General features: G+C 42.2%; 1 protein-coding gene across 1 annotated transcript in view; it reads left to right on the forward strand.

Moving 5' to 3' along the window:
* Window positions 1-24419, forward strand: part of LOC122976170 (activin receptor type-2A-like) — a 50074-nt gene that overhangs the window by 12089 nt on the left and 13566 nt on the right. The window contains exons 2-5 of the mRNA XM_044344470.1: window positions 7805-8012; window positions 9377-9510; window positions 11289-11443; window positions 24247-24390. Coding sequence (XP_044200405.1) covers window positions 7805-8012; window positions 9377-9510; window positions 11289-11443; window positions 24247-24390 — 641 coding nt within the window. The remainder of the gene's footprint in view (window positions 1-7804; window positions 8013-9376; window positions 9511-11288; window positions 11444-24246; window positions 24391-24419) is intronic.

Raw genomic sequence — 24419 nt, forward strand, 5'->3', positions numbered from 1 at the left:
GTGCAGTCTTTGTGACCAGCTCACCCAAGCCAACCCGACCACCCCTGCCATGTCACGACACCATCTGATCGAGCATTAACGTAGCACTCCAGCGAGACCCTGGCTGCCCTGTAAAATTACTGTCTACTGTAAAATAGTGTCTGGCTACGAGCGTCTCTCTCTCTCTCTCTCTCTCTCTCTCTCTTTGCAACAGACCAGACTGTTCACTGTGTATTCATTCAGAAGCCACGGCAACAAGGTTTCCACTGCTGCAGGAGAAAATACCGAGTTAAAGTGATTATATAAATGTGCCACTTTTTTCCTTCTAAAATAAATTTAATCTAAAGAAAGAACAAAGCTTATTTGTCTCCGGACCCATCTTATCTTTTTTCCCCTACACCTCCTCTATAATCATTTTTTTATGATTTATTACTATCAGATACTTGAAGATGATAAAGTTCTGTCTCATCATAGAAGTACTGATTAAGCACCGAGGCGAACTGCTTATCAGACTTTGTACTATGTGGGACTTGAGAATCTGCCGCCAGGCTCTAAAATAGTACCTAATATTCAGTCGGGCAGTAACCTCGCTGTGGGGCAGTGGTCTCTAATGCTGCCCCTGGTGCCTGATGCCTGTGATAGTCAAACAGCTTTAAATGGTGTAAAAATCTTTATCCAAGCTGGCCAGAAGCTGCCCTAAAGGCAAGTGGTGGGATGCATTTCTAACCAGCAGTGCCCACATTTTCGAGTCGGGGAGAACAGATTGATTGCACCGGTGCAAAAAGAGAGTTCGGATTTATTTAGTTATTTAGTGATTTGTAGTTTTTTTTTTTTTAATTTACACAATCTCTTAGTTCCTGAGCAGATCAGCACCCACTTTTTGCAGGATTTTCCAACATTATTTCTTCCTCCTGTTAATCAAGATGCAAGTTTTTGATCCACAACGCAAGAAATACGTCTTCCCCATCCTGCAAGGAAGTTACAGAAAGGGCCGCAACTAACGATTATTTTCATTAGTGATTAATAAAAATGGTGAAAAGTGTTTCCCAAAGCCTAAGATGCAACCTAAAATGCCCAGAAATCTAAAGTTATTCAGTTTACTGTCATAGAAGACTAAAGGAAACCAGAAAATATTCACATTTGATGGATTAATCAAGTATCAAAATAGTTGCTGATTAATTTAATGGTTGGCCTATAATAGATTTACGTAGCTTTATTGGACTTTTTTTCTTAGTAGAATAAGAGTATCACTTAAATCTCAGCCCGACCCAGCCTGATTTGTTGAGGCCTGATGACTAACAAAGTTTTGCTGCGTGAACTCAACTTGACTCCAGAGCAGTTGAGATCTTTCTGTTTTGCTGCCTTCATATCACTCTGATAAATAAAGCCTAAACTAGATTATTACTTGTTTATCTCTTCCTCTACTGCAGAGTATTTGAAAGAAGTAGTGCAGGATATGTTTGAATAAGAGACTTCTTTTCAGATGTAATCACTGTTTCTTTTTCAGAGGTGTTAACGCTACTATGATCACGAGTTTCCTACTAAATGTATGCGGTTATTCACACATGCAAAAGCTGTATTTAGTTGTGTTCTTGAGTCAGTTGTGTGGGGGAGGAGTGTCAAATTGCATCAGCAGCAACAACAAGCATTGCTGGCAAGCCAAGAGGCCGGCTCTGCAGACAGCGTTTTGACCCCTGGCCTCAGCCTAACTTCTTTATTCAACACTATTCAAAAATCATCACTCGGCATTTGTTTTTTCAGCGCCGGTCACACATATTCCCACACAAACCAGCGCCCCAAAACAACCATACATCACGGCAAATCTATTTCATCTCTGCCCGGACGCAGATGATAAGTTGATCCTTAGAACAAATTCCATCATAACGAACAATCCCCGCTCCTGGCAGGCACACAAAAAAAGCCTTGATGAATGAGTTGTTTACCTACTTCGGTGCACGCAGTGCCGAGTGCAGGCCTGGCCCGCCAAAATGCCACTTCATTATGAGGCTACAGAGCAGAGTGCAGCACAGCCTGCCCCTGTGACCAGCCACACAGAGGAAATTGGATATTAGTTCCCGTATTCCTCGGCAGTTGTCAGGCAAAACATGCCTGATGGACTTGCTCCTGAGCTTGAAATGTCACATTTTAATACAATTATCGGCCGATGATAAACTAATATTCTTCCTCCTTTTTTTGATTTTACAGTTTTTTTTCTGCAGTGCATGACCCTGAGATCACCTGTCAGTGAAACCAGAAACACGAGGGCTTTACATCCTATATGACAGGAAGGAAAAAAAAGGGGGAAAAGCCGTCACAGTGGTCAGACAAGCAGATGTTTCTTTACTTAAAAGTTAGGTGAAACTCTGAGAAGCAGAATAGTTTTCGCTCTCCTGCCACCAAAAAGCTCAAGGACTCCTAAATTAGTCAGATACTTTATCTGTCTCAACAGCCAGTTCTAGTTTTGGAGTAGAGAGGAACAAAACCCCCGGGCGTTGACTGGCTACCTGCCAAAATGTGGCTTAGTCGAAATTTCTCCAACATTTGGCAGGTGGTTGGTGGTCATTTCCCACCCAGCATGCACCTCACTGGTTTGGCCGCAGATCAGACCAGAACCATCTCTGCTGCGTGGCTTCTACCTTGTAGCCCTCTCACGTTGCTAATAAAAAGACATGTGCCAGTACACAGGATCTGAGGTAGCTCTCCCTTGTGGTTTTTGTTTCCTCGTTGGAAGTCTGGCTTGTATTTGAGATAAAAGTGGGTGGGTGAGAGATTGCGTGTCACTGGAGTTAAAAAAAAAAGAAAGTAAATTTGTGCTATTACTCAGCTCAGGAGACTTAACTGTCACATGAAAGGAAGTGCTGAAATTTCTTACGGTCATATGTCACAGTAGGAGAGGTGCAGAGGGTCAGAAAAAACACCCCATAATATAGAATATCAGGGTTATAAATCTACTGAAACCTAAACTTTGTATCTTGGGATTATTAAAGAGTTACTCAAGAAGGAAAGCTTTCACTTCTTGAGGAATTAAAGAAGATGAAATGTTCTTTTCAGTGAAAACGCAGCAGCATCCGTGGCCTCATTTTACTTAAAAACTTGAATAACTCTCTTTAAGTTTGCACATTTTGCTCATTTTTTTGTGTATCTTCTTTCCAAGGTGTGATTTTGCTCGCAGCACATCCTGATTGAACATCATCATGAGCTTTTGCAGATATGTAGTTTCTTTTTTAAGTGTCGGGTGAACTCTGGGCCGGCGGCGAGTCGGCTGTTTGTCAGCCTTCGGGTCTATCGCGGTTCATCCCGCTATCAAAAGAGGGGAAAAAAAGCGTCGCTCTGTGCGTCTCAGGACCTTCGCTGTGACTCTCAGCTTCAGGTTTCTCTGTATTGGCTCCACCTTACGCGACCTCTCGGGCCACCAGACAAAAAGATTGAATTTTCAGCGCCGGCTGCAGATAATCAGTAATCTCCTCCAGTCGCAGCATCTCTGCCAAGTTCACCATCTTTTCCATCTTCATATCACACTTCTCTCTGGTGAATCACATCCCGTCTCCTTAGTCTAATTGTTCTTAAAAATCCTGTCCGATAGCCTTAACTGATCATCAGGGATATTTATCACCCCTTACAGTTAATTTCTTTTGTTTGGCGCTGTAGGAGCCGGGTGCTTAATCACTGTGGATAAGAGCATCAGCTAAATGCACGAAATTTTAAAATGTCAGAGTGAATTTTCAGAGCCACTAGGCAGCTAGCGAGGGGTGGGCTGGTGCAGGGTGAGAAGCAGTCCCCCCCAACCCCCCCCCCCCCCCCCCCCAAAAAAAAAGCAAGCCCTAGTGGATTGAGAAGTGGGTCGGGTGTTTAGACGTTTTGCAGGGGAGGGGAGGCATTGCTGAAATGTCCGTAACTAAAGTAGGTCACGGTTAACCTTGATAAATCTCTTGTATAACTGGAAGAGAGAGAAAAGAGCCTCTATAAAAAAAAAAATAAAAAAAAAAACTCTATGTGGTCATCGAGAGAAGAAAGCAAAACTGTGCTGCGGTGATTTGACTGATTGTTTTTCTGCAATCAGTCCCCTTGTGAGCAAATATTCATCCTGATGAAGCAAAAACACAAGTTTCTCACAAGTGGCCTCACAGTGACACATGGACTCCATATGAACTCTAAATATGTTTAACCAATCAGCCATTATTATCAATTAACTAGCTTTTAGCCATTTATCTCCCCCTCCCCCTCCTTCGCCTCTTGTGACACTAAATATATATCACTAGCATCATTACTAAGGAAACAACCTTCCATTGTTGTTTCTCCATCTTTCTCTCCCAAACAAACCTTATTACGGCCAACAAAGTGAGCCTGTGCCACTCATGTTTGACATTTCCATGCGTGTGAAATATCTCTAGGAGACAAAGAGGACTTCTCTCTTTATTGCCTCGGACGTGTGTGTGTGTGTGTGTGTGTGTGTGCATGCGTGCGCTTGCTTGTGGGTGGAAGCCCTATTGTATGTCCCTGCACAATCGCTCGTGTAGGCTCTGCACTCGTTGACATTATCCGCTTTAGTGAACTCTGAGCTGTGACTCGGGCAGAAGATTGATTTCTCTGCTTTTGTATCCGCTCACATCCGCCACCGTACTGCCGGGGCAGCTCCCGGGCCCACCTTCGATACGCGGCGGCGCTATAGGCCCGTACTGTCACCTCATTTCAGAGAAGTGATTGATTTGAGCTCTTAACAGCCGTATATATACACACACACACATGGACTCGGAGCTCTTTCCCGCACAGTGAAATACCTGAATGGAGGCGTTATCAATGGAGCTTGTTGAGGTGTTGCAGCTTGCCTCGGCCGAGGAACAAAGACGACGGGGCTTTTTTCGTCATCATATATGGGAAATACATCAGTTTACTTGTCAGTTTACATAAGGTGAAGTTAGTCTCAGCGCCTATATTTCTTGGTATACATTCTTCCGTTGATTTAGAGAAAGGGAGGAGGTCAGTTTCAGGAACTGTAGGAGTTAAAACAGGTTGAGTCAAAGCTTCCTGTCAAACCAAACGTGTGAGTCATACAGTCACATAAAGCCTTCTAAGAAGTCACGTTTGCTCAAAGTGCTCTACAAGTCTAATAAACAAGCTAAAATGTAAAAAAAATCCACATTATCTATCACTTATGGCTCCATTTTGTTACTTTCTCCTGCATCAGATACTGGTTCCAGCTGTTTTCTCTGCTCTGCAACACTCATTACTAACGCTCGCTTGTAATGAAGTTGATACAGGAACTTATCCGCCGCTGCCGTGCATCCACTGTAACACGGAAACGCGCATGCCAAGCACCTCGACATCACAACGTCCACTGGGATCAGCGCTAGCACTGCTAATGCCGTTACAACCAGAAGTGGCTAATGAGCTAACCTTCCGCTTTACCTCCGCATACCTCTCCATCATTAGCGCCTTCAGCTCCCACGAGGGCCGGCGAAGGATGAATCAGGAAGAATAGAAAGAATGGAAAGCAGGCATCATACAATGGACACTTAAGCTGCTAGAGAGCCCGACGGAGTGGAAAAAACCTCCACCGAGCACAGATTCATAGTAAACATCATGTGGTTTGATGCTCTAAAGGCATGATGGGATATCTTCAGACTCATACCAAGTGCTTACATTTACTACAATATATGTTCTTTGTCTTATTCCCTTCAGGATATTCTGTGTTTTAGCTCGATGTGACTGACAGGAAGGTCTGCCGGTTCAGCAACTTCTACTCTTGAACACTCAATTCCCGCTCCAGATCGGAGTTTCTTGCTCAAGGGCATCTTGGCAGTAGATTTTTATGGTTTCTATGATACAGCAGCAGCCAAAATAGTAAAAAAAAAATGTATTTTTATTCGACTGAGCACAAATGAAATTAGTCTAGAAAGTGATTTGTTTGCATTAAGACCACATGAACCACACATCACATGATGTCATCCTCCCTTTGGGCAAATCTTTCCATTAGCTGAAACAAGTGTTTGAGTGCAGCTTTTTTCATGTGTGTGTGTGTGTTTCCGTGTAAATTCATACGTTTTTTTTTGTTTTTTTTTTAAACAATTATTTCTGCATTTTTTTGACGTGCTGCGAGCTCGTTCAGGCGCCACTCATTCATCAGCGAACACTATTCTTTTCTTCTCTCTCTTTGCTTCAGCCTTGTGCTCTCTGTCCTGCTGGCAACAATTCACAGCTGCACCTGTTGCTATGAAATAGTTTTGGGGAGGGTGGAGGGGGGTTCATGGGAAATGGATTTGACGAGAGAAAACGCTGAAAAAAAAGGGAGGGGGGCAGGGTGACACTGACCTCGCCTGCCAGTGAAGTAGCCACTCTCCTCTCGCTTCCATCTGCCTCTATTAACGTGGTTGAAAAGAAAGTGGCGGTGTATTTCCAGGACTTGGTGTTTGGCATTAACTGGCTTTACTTTATAAGCAGCAGCCGTTTTTTTTTTTATTGAAAAATACACAATCTTCCCCTAAAAGTTAACCTCCGTTACGCAAGCTAAGCCCTAATTTCTGGAAGCTTCTGCGATGATCGGAGGCAAGGTCAGGACGCTTCTGTTACACACAACATCGTGAAATCACTGGCAGGAGGAGAGTGGATAATGATCACATTATTGGAGCATTATTCTTTATTTGTCTCGCGCTTCTCCGTAAACTCTACACACACACACAGAGCGCCTTTTTAGACTTTAGAAAGCAACAGAAGCGAGCGAGCACGACTCAGAATAAAACAAACAGGAAGTTAGGAGAGTAAAACACATGCAAATACATAAATAACAAAATTACACATTAGAGCTCCAAAATACAGCGTTTAACCGGCATCAAGTAGCGTTTACTGAACAGAAGAAGAGGTGTTGCATGATTTTGCAACTTTTCTTTTTTACTTGCATCAACAACCTGAGGAAGTTCTCAACTATTTTAAGCACACATGCACCGCCTTTCCTTTCTAGGGGATAATAATCTGACACTCACACAAACACTTCATTTCACAACACACACGAGTATGTCGACTGTTAACTCTGCAGAAATGTCAAAGGGAAACGGGATAAATAGTAGAATAATATGCTTTTGATGTCTGGTTTCTTGGGTTAAGAGCTGATATATGTCGTGGGATTGAGCACTTCTTCCTCTTGCACCTTTTTAGGAGCGATGGCGGTTCACAAACCAGAGTCGGACTCTCCTCCGTCCTGTCAGGAGTCTAAACTGGACTAATTCTCTGACAGGTGACGAGAGGCTAAACTGACGAGCTGTCACGGAGTCGTTTCCCTGCGTATCGGTTTGCGGAGACCCGCTGCGTCCGTTCATCCGCAGGAAATCAGAGTCTGTTTTTTGTGGCGAGGGAAGTCGATCGAGGAGGGGGGGGGCGGGGGGGTGGGGAGGGGGGGGGGGGTTTCGAGTGCTCCGCTCTGCCCGTGTGTTCCTCCATAACCTTATTTTTTTCAGTCAGTCACGCCTCGCTTGGTTTTATTGTTCATCTTAAAAAAAGCTTTTATTTTTGATTGGTATATCGACTCTAAAGCACTCGGGATAAAAAAAAAACTACCACAGGAGTAAATTTTATTATTACTAAATGTTTTACAACTTCACTTTATCTTATACTTTGATGCCATAAAGAAGGTTATTGATACAAAACTAAATGAATTTCTTTGACACTTGACAAAGCAGGGAAAGATTCAGTTTTTTCATGGATACCTGGCAAAGTATTTGACACGTTAATTGTTATTTCTAATGTTTTATCTGTCCCGGAAAAGTCAAGCTCGAAATGTCAAAAGAGAAATTAATTGATGACCTCTCTCTCCCCCCTCCCCCGCTCTCTCCAGGTGCCATCCTGGGTCGCTCGGAGACTCAGGAGTGCGTCTACTACAACTCCAGCTGGGAGAAGGAGCGCACCAACCGCAGCGGCATCGAGCCCTGCTATGGCGAGAAAGACAAGAGGCGGCACTGCTTCGCCACGTGGAAGAACGTCTCCGGCACCGTGGAGGTCGTCAAGCAAGGATGCTGGTTAGACGACGTCAACTGCTACGACAGGTAGGCGGGTAACGGCAGAAGTCACCAAATAAGACTTAGGTAGAGTTTTAAACCTTTAAAAGTATTAGAAGTAGTTTATTTTTTACCTCAGTGTGATATTTCTTTATGTTTCTCAGGGTTTTTTGCAAGTTCTTGAGTTCAGTTGCAGGCAGCATTTAAAAGTTTGTCTTTCAGGGACACACAGATATAATTGTAAGTGTGAAGCATATAGTATAAAATGAAAGCATTGTTCTTTTAGAAAAGCTGCGGTGTTATTTGGATGAGATTCATACTTTACAATATATAACACACATATTCGAAAAGGCCTCTAACTGCTATTCATCCTCCTGTAAACCCAAACAAATTAGCTTTTTTTTGTGCACTTTTTTTCTAATAATGGTCAAAGTCCTTGATGAGAAGCTGTATGTTTATTTCCAACAAAAAAGCGTCAGTGCGAGTCTCTCGGAACAGGATAAAGCCGTCACATCCTGAGGAAGGCTCCTCTCTAAACACACTTTACCTTGAGCACAGTTTTTTGTCCCTGTGTTTGCTTCCCTCATACATCGCTGCTCATACATCGCTAAATTACCACCTGACTGAGCCGATACTGAAAACGGATCCAGCGATGATGTATGCGTCCGAGCGTCCAGACCCAGAACAGTAAACAGATATTAATAGATAGGTATTATCATCCTCAGCTAGAACATCAACCTGGCGTCGGATGCTTGGGTTTTTTGAGCTGCTCGTGTTTTCCTTTTTTTTTTTGATTCCTGAGCGATAAAGTCGCTGCTGTAGATTCTGCAGGCTGTACGGTTTGCGTACCTCTGCTCAGACGGCGCCGCCTCACCTCCCTGGAGAGTCCAGAGCAAGTCGAGGGCGGCTGCCACTTCCTTTTGGCTTTTATCTGATGACTGTGTGAGTGTGAAAGAGAGAGCGAGTGTGAGTGTGAGTGTGCATGATTGTTAGTGTTGTGTGTGATGTGTGTTTGTTTGCATGTGTGTGTGTGTATATCGGCGCGTGTAGGAGTTATTTTATTAATGTTTTTCTTTCATGTCTTGTGCGGCGGCGAGGGAACGGAGAGGAAGGAGAGAGGATTGTGTGTGTGTGTGTGTGTGTAGGTGTGTGTTTGTGAGCGTGTGTTCATGCTTTTTAGAAAACATCACCCTCCTCCCCTCCTTCCTCCTCCCTCCTCGTCTTCTGCAGCAAGCGCACGGAGAAGTGTGTTGCACTGATTTGCACTCAAGAAAATAAACTCCATGTCCTCTGCAGTCTGCTGAGTGGAAAGAAAGGAAACGTGTGTGTGTGTGTGTGGGTGGGGTGGGGGGGGTTTGTTGTGTTTTTTTTGTGTGTTTTTTTTAAATTCCCACTTCCAATCTTCTCCGCAGTAACGAGTGCGTGGAGAGGAAGGAGAGTCCAGACGTTTTCTTCTGCTGCTGTGAAGGCAACATGTGCAACGAGAGGTTCCTGTACGCCCCCGACGCGCCCCCGCAGAGCGAGACGCACCATTCGACCGCCTACAGTACGTACAGTCCAACACACACACACACACACACACACAGCAGCAGCAGCAGCAGCAGCAGCAGCAGCAGCAGCAGCAGTATCCCTCTCTCCATAAAACAAACACCAGACAACTTTCTCCTATTTATTCAGATTCACACGGCTCGATTACAGGTGAATCTAGAGCTGTGTATTAAATATTTACAAGCAGTAACACATTACCTCAGCACTTGTAAAAAAAAAAAATGTTTCTCTAAACTTATGTGCTCTGAACAACTGCCAGCTATTGAGCTTCCAGGTGTTAGAAAATATTTAGAGATTTGAAGCAGGATAATAAAAGTAACCAAAACCAGGTTTGACAGTGTCTTGTTCTGTTTTTTTTTATTTTGTGCTGCCAGAAACCTGCAATAAAAATGACTTTCTTCATGTCTGGTTGTGTGAAATACATTAAAAATGTTGCACGTCTGTTGAGAACAGAGCTTCTTATTTTCCTCTTCACTACAGTGTAAGCGTGACGCTTTCTGTTGCTTAATATAGTTTGTGCTGAAGTGTTAGAGTAGGCCATACAATTACATAATATAGCAAGTGTTAGCATGGAGTCTTCTTTCACTTAATATGTTATAAACCCTCCGTCACTCCGACTAGTCTACACTGAAGAGTCTGCATGGAGCTTAGTATCACTCACTGTTTTATTTAACAGGTAAGTCCCGCTGAGGTTGAACCCCTCTTTTTGCGAGGGAGACCTGACAAGACAGCGACATAAGAAGTTGCAGACAAAACTGCACAAAATCAAATAAAAGAAAACTCAAAAGACAGATTGAAAAAAAGCTAACAACAGCTACAGTTTACAAAGGAGTCAGTTATTGTAGAACTGATAATAATGGGACTCTCAGGGTGGATTTTAAAGAGTTAGCCTGAAGCAATAAAACCGCTCTGCAGGGAATAAAGGTATAACTCTGCTGTCCTTGATTTTTTTTTTTTTTTTTTTTTGATATTTTGAAAGCGGAAATATGTCTACGCCTTGACTGGGACATAATATTTCATGTGCATTCATCAATCAGCGGCGGTTCTGGTGTCGCCGCGCTCATCGTTTCGCATTTTGACAGCCAAGTTTTCCAACAGGCCGGTCTGTCTCTTTCTATTCCTTTAACTTTGACTCTCTCGAACCTGCAGACACCCTGTAGAGAAAAACTTTTCACAAACGCCCTGAGAGTCCCATGATGCAGCTGGTGCAACCCCCATCAGCCCCCTTTTTTTTTTCCCTCCCTTCCCTCCCCGCCACCCCCAGGAACGGCTGTGGCGGTCGGCGTCCGAGCGCCGGGGAGCGCTTTGACAGCAGCGCCGAATCAGACTGTCACACCTTGTGATGGGAGGACAGGCTGAGCCAGCAGGCGTCACCCTGCAACTCCTGCAGGGGTCGGACACAGTTCAGAGCTCTGTTATTTTTGGCAGGCGGATTACGTTATGTCACGAGATGGATTTGCTAATCCTGCTGCGTGTGTATGTGTGTGCATGTGTGTGTGTGCATGTGTGTGCGTGCATTGATATTATCCCTAAGCACAGTGGCAGTAAGCTGTAAGCAGAGTTAGTGCTGCACTCAGAGATGATGTAGCACAATGTCAGGCCAATCAGCCATGCTGTTTTCTATATTTCTTTCACTTCCTGTCTGTTTATGTCACTTTTTCTGATTTATTTGGGTTTTTTTGTTTGTTTTTTTTGAATAAAGAAAGCAATAAAGTTATATGCTTATCTTAATTTTTGCTCTTTGTTCCACTATCTTCTCTCTCCCTCTCCTCGCAGCCACCTCCAACCCATTTTCCCAGAAGCCACAGCTCTTCAGCACGCTGCTTTACTCCCTGGTTCCCATCATAGGCCTGGCAGCCGTCGTCCTCTTCTCTTTCTGGATGTGGAGACACCACAAGTTGGCCTATCCGGCCGCCCTCGTCCCTACACATGTAAGTCCTACCGGGGTGAGAAAGTGAAAACCAGATTAAAAACAACGTAGACTCCGTGACCTCAGGCGCTTGTTCTGTCCTCTCTCTCTCGTCTCCGTGTCTGGTCCGAGACGCTCATCACACCGGTGTGGGTTTTCCAAGAGGTCACCTGTCAATCAAACTGCGTGGTGTCCTCTTTCCTCAAAGTTGTTGTTGATGCAGTTAGAGTTTCTCCGTCGCGTCCCACTTCGTCTGTTAATTTCAAACAAAGGGGAAATGTAAAACGCTTCCAGTCTTGCAAGGTGAATTATTTCTTTACGTTTGGAAAAAAAAACATTTGGAATAACTAAGCTAGTAGAATAATTTGCAGACTCGGCTCTGGTCGGATTTCTTTCTTTATATCCTGCTTGAGTCAATTCTCATTAGCAGCTCCTGTAAAAAAAACTAGTATTGAAGTTTGATGCAGTAAAACCAGCTCCTTCTCTATTTAACCAACCTTCAACTTCACTGATCCAGTTTCTTAGTGGGCTGAAACAGCCTTGGCCTTTCCTGCGGCCCCGTACAGCACAGGGACAGAGCTACGGTCAGCTAGAACGAACACGCTGTACAGAGAGTTTACATTTGGATAATTGCTTTTTCAGTTTTTTTTTTTTTTTTTCTTTCAAAGGTGTATAAAGGGACGAGAGGAGCCTCGGTTCGGTCTTTTTTTTTTTCTTTTTGCCAGACTCTCTTTCAGAGCAAACACAGACGTGTCCTTAATGCAGCAGACTACAGAGTCAGGAGATGACTTTAATTGGGATGGTTCATATTGCGTCAGTTGGGTTTATAATCACACAAAAGGTGCCCTGTCTTTAAAAATACTCAAGGTTTTGAGTGCATATTGTGCTGTTCAGGTTAGAGTAATTGTTGGCAAAACAGAGTTCTGACCCACATCTGATGGTGTACTCGTTCACCTCTCATCACTCCTCCCTCATTCACACAAACATGTATTCTTTTCCTTTTGTCTCTTGCTTGTTGTCATGCTTTTTCCGCAGCTGCTACACTCCTGATCATTCTCATATCTTCATTTGAATCGCGAGGCCGGTTTCGCCACCTTTCAAAAAAAACTTCTCCCGTACAACAAAACTGTTCCTTCAAAATTCCTGATTAATTTATTTTTTATGATCCTGAGGTGGTTTTAACCCCGAACAGCAGCAGAGCTATATTCACTGCTGCTCAGCGGCAGCAGCAGCAGGGGAAAAAAAAGAAAACCCATGCAGAGCTTTTCCACCGTATGGAAGAGGAGTCAGGGGCCTCTGCATTATTGATGAGGCTTTATATAGGCAAACAACTAAACACAGAGACGCTCGCAGCTCTGCCTCGGAGGACGGTGGGTGGGGGAGTGCGGGGGAGGGAGTGAGGAGAGACATGCAATTCTTTCAACTTAGTTACTGTATTTGCACAGTGCCGAAGCATGGAGGGGAATAGATAAAAAGACACTGACACACAATACAATCAGGAAACAAATGTGCATCGGAAAAAAAACAACAGCGCTAAGAGGATTATGAAACATCTTACCTGGGAAACAAATAAATGAATAAATAAACAACATAAAACAAGATCACAAGAGAAGAAGAGAGGATCAGATAATCATCGATGATACATCGGGGGAGGGGGAAACCATAAAGAGGGAATAAAATAGCCAGGATGAAAAAAATGAAGTCATGCCAGATGTGTATAATCGTGTGTGTGTGTGTGTGCATGAATGTATTAGTGCATGAATGAGTAGGTGAACAAGGACAGGAGAAGAAAACGAGGTCACTTGTACAGGAATGTATTTAAAAGTCAGCTCATATGCTTTTCTGGACTGAGGTGATGCAGTAAACTCCACCCGCCTGCTACGTGAAAGAGGCTAAAACAAACAATTCGCTACTATCACTGTCTGATATCCGCGCAGTTGTTCCGTTTAGTTAGTTTTTTATTTAATATGGAAGATGGAGAAAGCAATCGAGAGGAGATACATGGAAGCAGCGGGGAGGAGCGATGTGGAGGGATTTATTTATATCTATTTTTTGTGTGTGTGTGTGTGTGTTGTTGAAGAATGTGTTTTTGTGTTGCACCACAGGCTGGATTAAAAAAAGCAGAGGTGACTCAATCACTCAAACAGCACACTCCTGCAAAGTCACTGAGGACAGCTTCCAGCAAATTTTTTTGCTCCGTTAAAGAGTAAAAACACACCAGAACGAACTCTGCCTTTTCCACCACAGGTTACTGAATCAGACTTTTTTTCTGCAGAATAAATATAGTAAATTTAAAAAAAAAAAAAAAAAAGCAACGCCTACTGTAAAAAAAAAGACTTACTACTCTTAATACTTAACACACAGACTCAAGTGTTATCGATCTTCCCAGCTCAACAATAAAATGTCCAACTATTCCTTTAAGTCGCTTTCCATTTGAATAATTTATCTATATCTTTGAACGAGGCTTCAACCACACAAATAATACAGTACTAAGCTCCGCAGCGTGAGGCATCGAGCCTTCTGCTCTGCTGCAGCACGCTTGTGGAACAGCCTCCATAACTCTTATCACTATATTCTTTATGTTGGTTGTTCTATGTTATTAATACTGAAGCACTGTGAGTGTCACTATGAATGAAAAATGCTGTATAAATTAAATGTATAATTATTATTATTTATGTAAATGTTTCTGTCAAGACATTACAAATCAACTTTGGTGCCATGGCCAAAAATATGATCATGATCATTCTCTCCATATTGATCAATATTTATTTATATATTTATAAGTATATGAGTGTCCTGATAATGACTGAAGCCTTTAGTTATAATATAGTTTATTAACATAAAAACTAGATTGACAAAATGTAAACATTTAACTGTGCAAACACGGTTTATCTGCCGTAATAAAACAATATAAGTTAGATTGTAACTTATTAAACTTATTAAGCTTTTATTTGCATTATTGAAATAATGTGAATAAAACAAAGTAAACACAAAGGCCCTGGCACAATCATACGCTCATCTGTGGTACTCTAGATAGCCCTGCTAATGATAGCACTAGCGTAGCGTTATCGGCTGCAGTAGGAAATGGGCGTGCACTTTGACTCGCAGGCCAAAACCTGCAGACTGACCGGCTGTTGTTGCATTTATTTCTGCTGTTAGATCTATCAATATCGAGTAAAAAATGTCAAAGTTTATCATCGATCCCATATTGAGATCGTTTTATCGCCCAGCCCTCGGTAAGACTGGACTTGATTTATGCTACGTCACATAAACATGTACTGCATTCATCAGAATGAACAGTACTTAGATACATACATATAGATTATTTGTCTTCAAGGAAGAAATTCTTCTCCTCAGTAGGTATAAACATAACACAAACAAGTAAGACATTCAGAATTATACAGGGTTTACAGGGACACTTAATTATACAGGTCGCACAACAGAGACAAAGACATGGATCGACACTCTACACATCACAGACTGGATTCCTTGTAACTTAAGACGAGTTTACTTATTTAAAGCCTGTATGGCTGTTGGAACAAAGCTCCTGCAAAAACGGGCCTTTCTGCACACGTGTAGTCTATACCTACGGACAGAAGGAAGGAGGGTAAAGTTCTGGTAGAGTGGGTGGTCTGGGTCATGTTTGATTGTGAGGGCTTTGCAGAACAGGAATGAGGTGACGCAATCGGATAAGTTGGGGGTGGGAATACCAATGAGTTTGCTGGATAAATGAGTGAGTTTATTCTTATTGGTGACTGAAAACAGATGGTACCTTACAGGAGAACTGGCTCGATAATGCTACAGTACAGGAGAAGAAGGAGATGCGGTTGGACAGACAGGTGGTTGTACGTCTCTGTTGACAGCGCTTGTAAATATCCATGGTATGCTGATTAAAGCTGAGGTCATTGTCCAGTGTAATGTCACCTCTACCTTCTCTCCTTTGATGGGGAGACTGAGGGGTTGGACGAGTGTTTTGGGGGCGGCGAAAGAGCAGGGCAGGTCTTAATCTACCTGGGAAGGCCACCCAAGTAGAGCCTATGTATGGGAAACACTGGGCAGAGAGAGAGTCGTTGACTGTGCGAGGATGGCTATATCATCTGTATATTTGAAGTAATGGTGGTTGGACTTTGACAGAGTGTAGAGGTTGTAGAGAAATGGGCTGAGTACGGACCCCTGTGGAGCGCCATTATTGAGAATAATGGTGGGTGACAGTGAATTATCAAACCTGCTTGTGGTCTGTCGGAGAGGAAGTTACGGATCATGTGGACTGTTGGTGGTTGTCATGTATTTTTTGTACATTTTAATTGTGTATATAGGAAGTCATTGTAATTGCTGGTACCGTAGGTGTTGGTACTTATAGATATTTTTTCCCTTTGTTCCCCAACAGCGTCTACAGTACGTGCCAACTACAGTGCTGGGTCTTTTTAAATGGCAGAGCTCTGCATCACACTGTGCACATTTAATCTAAATCTCTAATTAAAAGGAGTAGGAATGTGATTATGTCATAAACAAGCAGCTGCAGACTCGACAGAGCCAGGGACAAAGACGTAACGTATACACAATGTTGATTTCTGCCTTTGATTAAACTTATGCTAAACATTTATATTTTATAGTTTTTCTCTCAAATGCATTTTGCAGAATACGATAGTACCAGTTGTTTTTCATGTTTATGATCCAGCAACTCGAGCTATTTCTGCACAAAGTGGGAAAACGGCAATAGGATCATAAGATAAAGAACTGAATTCAAGATAAATGTAGAAATTGAGACAGCAAAACATTCACAAACACAACAAACTACACTGATTTCTTGCATTTCTGCACCTTTCCTATATAAATTTGGTCACATCTTTCTTCGCAGTTCACAATCAAAGGTAAAAAAAAGAAAGAAACACATCAAAGTTCACAGTACCTCCATTAGTTTTCTTTGCAAGGTAAGAAAAGACGCAATCTCCATGATGCAAAAGTAATTATTCCCACTTAAAGATCATTAATGGATCCATTATCACAGTTATGGGTCTTTAATTTTTACGATTCAAAGCAATGAGGAAAATTAGACTGAGCCAACCTAGTGAAAAGAGCTCCTGTTCTACTTTCACATAGAGTTGTCAGATGAACATCGGGGTGGGTGGAAGGTGTGGAGTGGACTTGTCACAGTTCGTCACAAATTGGACGTTTTAATTCTCTTTCGCTCGTAGCTCTTTGAAGACTCAAAAAGATGAGATCCGGTGCGAAAACGCAGTAAAACTGGCATCCAAGCAAAGTAACTTTATAGCACACTGTCATTATGTCATTATGACTGTGGTCTATCATGGACTGCATATTTGCCACCAAGCCTCCATTATTCACACCACAGTGCGAAGTGGAGGCAAACTGGAATTGATTCTGTCTGAGTACACAGACCCACAGCTTTCACACGGAGGCAGAGGCCCGGAGCTGGAGCACTTAAACATGAGTCTGGCCATTTTTTCGACCTGGACCCCTATTTTCTCATCTTTATCCATCTTACCGATCGATTCTGACCAAAATCTCATCAATTGCTTTATTATGGAGCTACTTACATCTTGTTTGTCTGGGTGCTGCTTTCCAAAGAGGTCCTGAACAGCCAGTAGACTCCACATATTCTCAAAAGCCCACAAAATCATACCTTTTTCAACACTTTTATTGCTCCCAGATGGTTTTTATCACATGTTGGTAAAGAGATTAAAATTTTATGATGTCAAAGATTTTTATTTTTTTTTAAGACAGTTGTGATTTCGACATGGCTGGTGCTTCACCACTTCTCTTTTTTTTTTTTTTTTTTTTAGCCAGGCAGCTGTGTCATGCACATGTGTTGCCGTGTGAAGTGTTGCAAAATAATTGTGAGGGTTGACAGATGAAAAATGAAATCTGTGAACTATGAACAGCTTTTTTTTTTTTTTTTTTTTATGTCTTTGTGGGGGTTGAATTGTTTTTGCATTTCGCTTAATTCACCCAACATTTCTTTGTCTCCCTCACGACAACATTTAATGCCTCTTTGGTTCATATCAAAATGCATCTGTAGTACATAGTTTTTTATGGCTGTAACTCACATTTACTTAATCTATCAATTAATCTACTGACTATTTCCTTGTTTAAACGATTGTTTAGTCTATAAAATGTCAGAAAATAGTGACAAATGTTGACTATAATGTAAGAGTCAAATGTTACATCTTCATATATCTTATTTTGTCCAACCAACAGCCTAAAACTCAAAGACAATCACTTTAGTATCCTGTATGACGAAGAAAAGAGAAGCTGCAACCAGCTTTTTTGCTTGAAAAGTGACTAAAATGATGATTCACTTATATAAATAGCTGGCGATTCATTTTCTGTCGACTGACTAATCAAACAGTCGACTATTGTTGCAGCTCTACTGTCAATTCTGAGTTTTTTAAAGTTTTCTTTCGTCTAGTTTGAATCTAAATGGTTCCTCTAAGTAAGGTAGCAAAAAAACGGTTCAGTATCTCCTCCAAAACTTGCATTGGCTCCAGTGTGGAACATTTCGAAAGGATACGTAGCAGCTTTCATGCACTTTCTTCACCCAACATACTGTATCTGTGTCTCACATGATTATTGTGGATACGTGGGGATAAACGTGACGCATCTGTAGTCTGGGTGCTGTTGGGTTCTCCAAACTTTACACTCATGGTTGTTTGGTTTTACTGTTGCCATCTTTGTTCCTTTTGACACTCAGTGTATTTTAAGTTTCTCTGCTTAAGAGCATTACTTAAGTTCCCTAAAATGGTAGCATCTTGCCTTTTGGTGCAGTGTTTCTTAACAGCTTCTATTACAAACGGACCTTCATGTGTCCCAAAGTAGCTTTCCGGAGTAAGCAGAGTGGGGAAAAAAGGGACGACAAATCATCTCCTACCTTTCATCTGCCTCAATTTCATCCACTAACTGACAGAAAATAGCAATAATTTCTCTGTTTGCTTCTTATGTTCCTTTTCAACAAGCACGCCTTTCACATTATGGTGGAGGTAAGAGCAGTTTAATTGAAGTTGAAACACTTAATTCCCCCCCCCCCCCCCCTTTTTTTTGGGTTCAGAGCTTGGTATGAATTCTCCACCTCAATCCCAGACCGCCATTTTGTAATTCTCTTTGCTTTTTTTTTTCGACAGTGTCTTGTTTACTCGGTTCGTAACACATTTTCTGTGTGTTTTTTTTTTTTTTTTTCTGCCTGGGTTTATTGCATGGATGGATGTCTTTTGTGTTCCCTGCTGAAAATGTATTGTGCATGGTGGAAAGTGGCCAACACGGCTCCGAATGCAGCCCCCTTGTTTGTATGAATGTCCACCTGTTATGTTTATGTAATGTATTGTGTATGATGTGACCCAGTTTCCAGAATGGTATCTGCTAGACCCTATGGCTCACCATGTTTCCCATGCAGAGAGAGCGAGCGAGCAGAGGAAACTGAAACTGCAGCATGCAGTTCTCCATCTCATATGCAGACTGAGGAGGAGTGCAGATACATTTTGCATAAGTAGGAGCGTTGCCACTTACCTGGAACACTTTTCAAGCCAGAGAGTGTAAATTACTTAAGTACAAGAGGAGCATAAGCCTTTGCAAATGTACTTTGGCTCAAAATTTATCAAATTGGAGTTGAAGTGCGGCTGCAGACATCACAGGAAAATGTCATGATGAAAAAAGGGTAGCTCGCTTAATAAAACGCAGCATCTCTGAGGGACGTTAGACACTGATTTATGTCAATTCAGGCTTTCAGGTTTGCTCTTTTTTAAGGTCACGTCAACAACTTTTTGTTTTTGATATGACCTCGTATAACCAAGAAGATATGGCCTTACGTTATGAGCTTTGGAGGCTTAATTATAGAATTACTGCCCATTGTATCCTTAAATCTAATAATTAAACTTTTTAATTTTGTCTGTGCAAACGGAGCCAGACCTAAAGGACTTGTTCTGATGTAATAGATGAAGGTGTAACCCGATTAGGGCACGGGAGACGGTTGAGGGTTGGGAAGAACGGCGTGAAGCAGCAGATTCTGTTTTCCTGTTTCCTGTGGTGTGCTGACTAAGTGTAATGCGCCCCCCCCCCCCCCCCCCCGTTTGAGGCCACGGCGCCCTGCGATCGGACAAGGGATCCGGTGACTCCCGAGGGAAGGTCTGGCCCGGCTTCCTCGGTCAGGCCGAAGCCCGGAAGACAGACGAGACTTTCCAGAAACAAAAGCAGACGCAAAAAAAGAAAGAAAAGAAAAGAGTCCATCATCATCAGGATCATCATCATTTTTATCTACGTGTTGTTCATCGTAACATGAAGCACTACTGAGGATCAGACCATCACCATCAGAGTCCATCAGTCATCATTTCCTTGTAAAAAAAAAAATCATCCAAGTCTGTCGTCTCTGTTGCCAAGCATCACAACCGTGCAGGAATTCGCCTTGATATTTAGACTTAATCATAATTTGCATTGTATCCTTGAAGAATGTTGGTATCCTTTCATTTCTTTTTTGCTCTCACGTACGTCATGGTCAGACTCGGTATCACATATTTCGCCACCAGCACAATGGGCGCACAGGAATTCGTCTTGGTGACATTTTTGCAGACTTACTGATGAGTCGTATTGTAAGACGGGAGCTGTGCAGACAGACAGAAAGAACACGAAAAGCCGTCTCCTTGACTTTGACTTTTTTTTTTTTTTTTAAGAAGACATACTGACGACCTTCTTGTTTTGTTTGTCCGTCAATTATTATTTTCTCGTCAGAATCTGAATCATTTTAATCTTCAGCCAAAACATGATATACAGGAGTTAATCTTTGTTACTAAGTACCATCATTGTCATCTATCTGTATAATGAAATGGTCTTAAGATGATAATTTTCTCATCTAAGTAATGAACTGACTTAAAATGGCTTATTCTGCCGAGCACAATTGATGTGCTGTGATTTTTCTCAGTTGCATGTCTGCACACTTTATTTATGATTTGCATTTTTTAAAACGATGATCAATTTCTTCATGTAAAACACGATCAGAATTGGAAATGCTTTAATCTCCAAGCACAGTAAACATTTAGGACTTAATTTAGTGATGCCGACATCCTAACGAAATTATGATCAGATTAATAATCTCTTCAGTTCATCTTAATGAATGAACTAGAATCAGTCTTTGGTTGTGTTTTTGCAGACGACTCACATTGTCACATGAGCAGTAATGCTACCGAGGGAGCTCTTTAATAGCGAGCGTTGCCCCATTTTCATTGACATGCACGCATACAAACAGGTAAACCGTTTTCCCAGCTCTTATCTGTCATATGGGATTGCTCGTGGGACAAAACAGGGGCATTCATTGTTGTGTTGAAGTATTGAAATGTAAGGGAGGGGTGGGGAGTGTTGGGGTAAAGGCCTAAACTTCTCATCACACCTTCTCTGAATTTGATTATTCTTGTATTTATATTGGGGATTCTTAAATGGGTCAGAGAGAAAAGTCTTCCTTCAGTTGTCTACGAGTCGTGGTGAGTGTCGGAGGTTTTTACTGTAGCTACTTAAACTCTTGAAGCTCTTAATTTATAGAACAAACACCTTCGATTCAATACAGACCTGTTTATGCAAGCTTAGACACAAAACTCTCAAACCGTTCCTGTTCTCTATTATTCTGTCTGCCGCAGCAGGTTTATCAAAAAGTCCAAACCGGGAGAAACCAGATCTGAGTCCATTCAGCGTCAGTAATTCTTTATGCTCAAACGGTGCTGCAGAATGACAGAGGGCTGCCAAGTACATTCATACACAAGGTCTGATATTACAGCCTGACAAGCACCGAATCCTTTTGAGTTTTGTGGATAAATTCAATAGGGGTCATTCACCACAGTAGAAATGAACTTTTTTTTGCTATGATTACGTTAATATAAGTGACTCTTTGTGATCATGAGCCAATGAAATCCAAGCTAAAAGTCTTCTGGTCCTCTGCAGCTCTGCTTGGATAACTACCTGAACTCTCTCCTTTGCATCGAACGCAATACATTCTCATACACAGATGTGGTGAAACACATCTGTGAAACCATACATTCATTATTTTAGTTCGCACAATGTGTTCTCGAAGATGTTTTTTTTTTTTTCGGAGGTGCCAACTCGGGACTGTTTGGTCGGCTCTGTAATCCAACCTCAGCACCAGCGTGGGTAATTTTCCCCGTCATTTGGCTGGCATTCTGTGTGAAAGCAGTGTGTAGAGACAGCAGGTCTGTCTCGCAGCTCTCTGTTAGAGGGAAAAGGCTTTAAGCAAACACATCAGTTCCCACTTGAATCCTCTTTCCTCCCCCCCCACCCCCCCCCCCCCCCCTCCCACACCCGTTTGCACTGCTGGGGCAGCGAGTGAAAGACACGGACCGCCTGCTCGGTATTTTCTCCTTCTTTTCTTCTTACAAAGCTTCTTTTAAAACGAGAGGAGGAAAACTTCTGCAGCTGTTAGTACAGATATGTGTACCGCTGCAGCATCCACTCAATAACAGATTAGATTGAAACTCTTGAGCCTTGTGGGGTCTTTTTTTTTTTTTAAATATCAAAGAGAACCAGGGAGATGCACTACAGACAAAAAAAAACATTTATTTCTCGCTTAAGGAACAAACATAATGTAATTACATTACAAAAAAAATGAACTGATAATATAAGAAAAGAACATTAAGTCAAAGATTAAGAAGAAAATGTCCTCTCGCAATATACAGTTCATTATTCGCTTGAATAGAAGTAATATTATGCAGCTTATTTGTATTTAACTGCCTGATTACTAAACAGATTTTCTTTATTTATTTGGCCTGTTGCTAGTTTTTGGTCTCCTCTACCTGCTAGTCTGGCTAATATCCCATGTGATAACATATATCTCCTACCTAAACGCCAAATAAGGTTCATTTTGTTTCATATTCCTGTGTTTTTGCATCAAAATCCTTTTATTTTTCTATCCTGGTAAACTGTATATCATAGTGTACCACAAGGCATCAATAGGATCAATACTTTTCCATTCTCAGTCAAACAGCAGCACCTGCTTTTTGTGTGTGCTGAAGGTCAAAGTTCATCCCCAGGCCTTGGATTTCAGCTTTGATAAAAATCAAACCCATAAACGCTACTAAATGATATACAGTTCGCTTCTGTTGCCACAATAATCTTGTCAGAACAGGCGATAAAACCTGAAGCCTCTTGTCCTAGTTTTACTGCTCATGCGGTTAAATGCTTTTTGGCTTTGGCCCGGTAGCGCCGCTTTAAGCTCGTTTTTCACAGCCGGAAGACTCGTATGTCACCAATGTTTGTCTTTTAAGAAAGGTTGGGTGCCAAAAACCTTGACGGTAAATTAAACAGAGGTAATCTGAGCGTGCTGAAATTTACCGTTTATTCCACACACAGCCAGAGAAAGCTCATCGGCGTGAGTGTTGTTTCCATCTATTAAGTCTTGTCTGTCACTCCTATCGGTGGCAAACCTTGTAACTCAAAAAGGGGGGGAGGGGAGGAGGGGAGGGGGGGGGGGGGGCGTTTTATGGGAAGTTAGAGTCAGATTGACAGGAGTGCACTTTTGAGATGATATTAGTATTTGAGTGGATCCTGCGGGGCCCTCGGGGTCTTTGAGACTTGCTCCGGCTTATCAAGCAGCAGCCTTCGGTTCAAGTAAAAACATGACGATCGCCGGCGTTACAGGGTGAAATCTTTTAGCAGCGATACAGAGGCGTAGAAAGTACAGTCGAGATTTTACAGCAGCGTATCCGGTTTCATCAGAGGCCATCCGTCATGTGCTAGTCTTTCTCCTCTACCTTTTATCCTTTTGGAAATGTGACTCCCTCACTGCATGCTATGTTTTAACCTTCCCCCCCCTTCTCTCTCTCTCTCTCTCTCTCTCTCTCTCTCTCTCTCTCTGTGTGTGTGCGTGTCTCGCTATCCTCACTCGCCCTCCTGTCCTTCTCTGTGAAGTCACATGTGAAAGTGATCAGCTTAATCCCGATCACCAGCTGTGTTTAACCTACTTTAGATTTGGAACACTTGGCTTCCTCGCTTTCACTTTTGTTTATACGGGATTAGCGTGGACGCACAACACATGCATGAGGTTTGACCTGCCAGGGTTCGACACGACGGCTACTAAATGTTTTTTCGTTTTTTAATCAGCCTTCCCTGCTGCATATTCATCGATGTCAAAGCCTCTGCTGTTGATGTGCCTTTTGCTCAGGTGTAGTAAAAAAGGGGTTTTTAGGATCTTTCCACATCCAGTTTCCCTACAGCCGCTCTGTGGATTCAAACTGGCAACCTTCCAGTTACAATCCTGCTTCTATAAACTCAAACAAATGCAGCCCTGAGGGGTTTAATTGAATTTAAAATTAATTAATTCAAAACCCTGCTCGGTAAGCTGTGTCCTCACTGCCAAAAAAACGCCACAGTAATAATAATAATAGTGAACTTAAAACATGCAGCAATTCCCATAAAACACACTTTCCTTTAACAGTCAAATAAAACAAACACATAAAATAAAGTTTAAAAAAAAAAAAAAAAAGCAATGAGGCACCACGGGATAACAGATAAAGAAAGAGGTTTAAAAACAGTATGTTGGCTAAAATAATGGAACGGGATAGCATAATCACATTAAAAGCAAGTCTATAAATGTAAGGCTGTAAGATGTGATTTAAGATGTGAAGATGATAGTGATTCTGCTGGCCTAAGCTCCTCAGGCACGTTGACGCCGAGCCAAAAGCCCGGTCACCTTCAGTGTAAGCCAATGCTATTTTAATGCTCTGCAAAAAAAAAAAAAAAAAAGAAGAATAAAGAATGTCCTCCTTTCTTTCTTTTTTTTTTTTTTTTTTTTTTTGTCCGCCCCTTCTCTCCCTGCAGGATCCCGGACCGTCGCCCCCGTCTCCCGTCCTGGGACACAAACCGCTGCAGCTGATCGAGGTGAAAGCCAGGGGGCGCTTCGGCTGCGTGTGGAAGGCTCAGCTGCTCAACGACTACGTGGCCGTTAAGATCTTCCCGATCCAGGTATCAAACTGTAGAACCGAAGTGATTAA

The sequence above is a fragment of the Thunnus albacares genome, chromosome 24 (genome assembly GCF_914725855.1).
Source record: "Thunnus albacares chromosome 24, fThuAlb1.1, whole genome shotgun sequence".
In the NCBI taxonomy this organism is placed as follows: Eukaryota; Metazoa; Chordata; class Actinopteri; order Scombriformes; family Scombridae; genus Thunnus; species Thunnus albacares.